The 4388-nt window shown below is 44.7% G+C and overlaps 1 protein-coding gene across 2 annotated transcripts in view; it reads right to left on the minus strand.

The window, feature by feature from the left end:
* Positions 1-30: 30 nt before the first annotated feature.
* Positions 31-4388, minus strand: part of LOC118453099 (pantothenate kinase 2, mitochondrial-like) — a 6174-nt gene continuing 1816 nt past the window's right edge. Inside the window, exon 2 of one of the 2 annotated variants that reach the window (XM_035902318.1) lies at positions 31-1065. In XM_035902318.1, the coding sequence (XP_035758211.1) occupies positions 674-1065 (392 nt within the window). In that variant the 3' untranslated portion in view covers positions 31-673. Of the gene's footprint in view, positions 1066-2169; positions 4344-4388 lie in introns of those variants that run through there. The other variant, XR_004843043.1, reaches the window with a different exon arrangement.

A 4388-nucleotide genomic window follows, 5' to 3' on the forward strand; every position in this document is an offset into this window, starting at 1 on the left:
AAAAAAAAAAAAACCCAACCAAAACCCACCCAGAAAACAGAGGAAGTTACGAAATTGTTTTCCTCTCATGTCACTGCCTTGACTGCACAAAAAGGCTCTTTATCTGGTGCATTTTTTTCAAGCCCTGGTTAAACAACGTATTTATCAGACGTGTTTTTCACTGATGAAGAAGAATCAAACTTGTAATGAAGCCACACGATGATGTCAGATCCCAACTACTAACCTTCTTTCGGCTAATTTACCACCAAATCTGCCTGAACCTCAATCAGCTCACTCACACGTGTGTGTTAGAAATGAAACCACACGAGCCCAGGAACAAGAAAACAAATATTAAGCACGTGAAAGACAGCAATGAGAAAAACCCACAAGACTGAGATCAGCAAAATAAGAGATTAGTAATACAGAGAAAGTCTTGTAAGACCACACACCATGGAAGTCTGTGAGTAATTTTTAGTTATGGGAATGTTACGTGCACTTTCAGGAAAGAAAATATCCTAATTTGGAGATGCAAACTTGACTCCACATGCTGTTTCCTGAACCAAGTTTAGTTTGATTTAAGATTCAAGTTTAATACGCACTTCCAAAGCTAAGTTTTAGAGAGGTTTTAGAGTCGGCAGGGAAAGTTTTCTAGTTTTAACCTTTAAAAAAAAAAAAAAAAAAAAAAAAAAATTCACTACCAGATCCTAATCGTATAGAAGCCAAAAATGCATACTGTGCGAAAGTCCTGCTCAAATTTGTACGCTCCACCTCCCGTGGCACATAAGGTAGTATGGAGGCTTGAGAAGTGTTTTTCGCTTCCCATTTGAATAAAAGCAGGCATGTCATGAGTAGGAAAGCGTATAAAGTGCAGATTGCCTTTACGTCCACACAGGGTAAGGTCCTTTAGCTCAAGGTGCACATCCCGAATGCCTGTAGATCCGTAGGCTACATTTGATGTCAGGTATTTGCGGATGCTTTTGAGATTTTCCACTTCCTCCTCCTCCTCTTCAGCGGTGATGTCCTTTGGTTCAAAATAAACAAGTTTGACCAAGGTCCCTCCAATATCCAAGCCAAACCAAGGGAAGACTAAAGAGAGGAGGAAAAAAAAAGAACAAAAGAAAAGAAGAGACAGATACTGTTATACCACCAGCAAAATACTTATGAATGAATTCACGCAGCTCTCTAGGGACTCCCAAATGCCGGCCCGTTTGATCTATTCATTTCTAAAGTGGAAAACACAAGAGAAAACGTTAGCGGCCTGGACTGTCTTTCACAAGTGTGGCTGAGACCCCTCCGTCCATGGACTTAATTCCTGTTTTGAGCTGCCTCGTGTTCAGGAGCTCCCGACATCTGATACGAAATCCTCGGAATACCCACACCACCGCCACACGCAGCGCAGGTCTGGCGGTACCCTACACCCGCTAGGTACTGCTGCAATTTTAATCCCCAGCTATTTCTTTTATAAAGTTCTGATCTGGAGCCAGAGCCAAGCATAATACCGGTGCTTTTACATCAAAGGGATGTACAAACGTTAACTAATTACAACACATAACTGAGGTAGACAAGTAATCTAAGATGCCCCAGGGAAACAGAACCAAATGTCTAATTGGATTATTTTATTAGTCAAATTCCCCCACGGTACAAAATATGCATTAGTGTCGGGCCCAGCAACACTTACAGCTGTATTAGATAATGAGCTTCTTGGAAAAGATCAAGAGAAAACCCTGATCAGATGGAATCTGCGATTAGAGCCGAGAACTGGAACAGATTAATATTACTATTAATGAGCTGAAGGATGGGCTAGAGCTAACAAGATAGACGGGCTCCAGAGCAAAGAGAAAAACGTAGCCACATGGTATGGCTTACAGCAGGAGGATTCAACCCTTAAGTTTTTTTTTCCAAAAGGAAAAATGGAATGTTTAGAAAATAAACCTGAACGCAGCATAAATGTTACTAACGTTCCTCTGGAAAGAAGGATCTCGGGTTTTAGGAAAATTCTTACACGTCAGAGACGGGCGTGATAACACACGCTGCTGTTATTTTTGCAAAATGGGTTTGCTTATCTGCAGACAGATAAGCGAAGTCCTCGTTCCTACCGCCATTTGAAAGCGGGTATCCCTCCGGTGAGAGGTGGGGAAGAAGCAGCAGCCAGCCCCAGAACGCAGAAGGGGTGCACACCGAGGCCTCGCCACTCGAGCTGTGGGAGAAGGAAGCAGTCGGAGAGCAATACCCAAATACCCAGAGGCAGCACTTAAGAAAGCTGAACAGCAAAGGAAACAACCCAGGGGCAGGAGGGAAACTCACTCCCAGACTGAAAGATCTTTGAGAAGCCACAAAGCCGACAGGCAAGCGCACGTTTGAAGACGACGTATTCTCTCCTCGGCGGGTTAACTTGGCTGCTGCACAGAGCGGAGGCAAGACAGGCCCTTTTAGAGCAGCACAGCTCCCCAGGAGCTGCTACAGCCATCAGCTACCCACGTTAATTTTAAAATAAGGAGTTATTTTTATATATTTACAGAGAGGCCACCCCCAACCATCACCAAAAGAAATCTTGAAAGAGATGCAAGCTCTATTTTAGGAGGCACGTCCAAATCTCAATCATCCTCTATTTCCAATGCATTTACTTCAAACAAGAACAGACGTAAAAATAACTCTTCATGAATGAGAGAGAGGGGGGGAAAATCTGAATCACGGCCCAATAGAGGGAGAATGCAGGAGCAATTCAGGGACTTTAGACAATTTCTCAATCTGCACTACTTAAATGAACTTCAGGATTGCAAACTCCATCAGCATTTCAGGAGGAAAAGTCTACCTAGGGCTTTACTTGGAGAAAAGTTTAACTCAAGTATCTTATTTCAAGACTCCCTCAAGAAAACCTTACTATAGCTAAATTAGAGTTAAGTGACTTCTCAGAGGAACGTTGGCTGCCCAGGCCTCGCCACGCCACGTGAGGGGAACCACGTCCCTGGGAACACCAGACCAGGAGGAGCACCCTCAGGGGAAGGGGAGTCCAAGACCCCAGAGTATACATGAAGGGAAAGGCAGGACAAACTCCAGGATTTCTATACCCCCAAAATTTTGAAAGGGTCTTCTCATGGAGGAGTGCGGCAACAGCAGCTGAGCTCCTACACCTTTCCCTGTGAGCAGAGAGAAGTCAGAGGGCACGACTGCTCCGACAGGGAGATGGACACTCTACTTCTGCACGGCAGAGCACCAGGACAGCAAACACAACCCACCAAGCGCCCGCCTGCTTCACTCACCTGCTCCTCCTGACACCTTAAACCTAAAAACCTGTACACAGGCCTACCTGATGCGATATTAATGCCATCTCCAACATGGCATATACATCCATACACCAGCAGTCCCCATATTAATGGCAGAATAGGACCCCTCTCAAAGCATTTTGTCTTTCTGTCTTTCAAAGGCCTAGATTTATCAACTAACTGCTGCAGAAAAATGCTTTGAATAAGGATCATTGCCCTGCTATTGAGAGAAGCAGCAATAAAAATACCATCAGCATCACACAGGTAAAAATAGGGCATTGGCAGCCAAACCAGAGCCTTCTGCTGCTGCTCCAGTCCCTCCAGTGACTGGAACTGGTAAGTACTGCTCTATTTACATACCCAGTTCACGTATAGGATCCCTAAACCCAGTTTCCCCATGTTCACTGTGCCTTTCAATACCGCTTAAGCTCTGTTGGAAAACTAGCAAGCTCTGTGCAAGGAAAGGAACGGGATGAGGCTTCCCACATTACTCAGCCTCCTGAGTGTCGTGGTCACCAATGTCCTCGACTCCCTTTTCACAAATTTCCCACTCTTAAAAGCACTCAGCTCTTTTGTTGTCTCTGCTCTGACAGAGGGACTGGTTCCAGTAACCTCCTGTCTTGGGGCTGGGAAACCTCCTTTTGATTTGTGGAATATATATTTTTCTGTATTACGAAGCTTGCACTTCATTGCTTGCACAAGCATCCCCATCCTCGTATTTAGAGACAGCAATCCTCTCCCCAGCCTCACTTTGCCAGGCTACACAAAGGGCAAAACCAAGGAGAGAGCAGAGGATGGGGTCTCAGAGATGCCCTCATCGGGATGCAGCAGAAAAGCATCCGAAAACTAAGGTACGGTGCCCTGCTGAAGCCACACAACTGGAAATGCCAGACAGGCTGCTTCATCACAAGCTAACGGGCATCCACTTCAGGGTAGACACTCAGCTGGTAGTACGTGCATCCCTTCAGCAGAAGCACACGAGTTCATTTTAAAGTTGGTTGTGAAGTTCAGCGCACCGAACTCCTACATTCAGGGACACAAACATTCCAGATTGCAGGGCATGAGAATCACCAACTTGGTCCATCAGTTTAGGAAGCTTTCCTCGTCACAAAAAAAAAAAAAAATTAAAATAAAAAAATAAAAAAA

The sequence above is a fragment of the Egretta garzetta genome, unplaced genomic scaffold (assembly GCF_000687185.1).
Source record: "Egretta garzetta isolate BGI_Z169 unplaced genomic scaffold, ASM68718v1 scaffold889, whole genome shotgun sequence".
In the NCBI taxonomy this organism is placed as follows: Eukaryota; Metazoa; Chordata; class Aves; order Pelecaniformes; family Ardeidae; genus Egretta; species Egretta garzetta.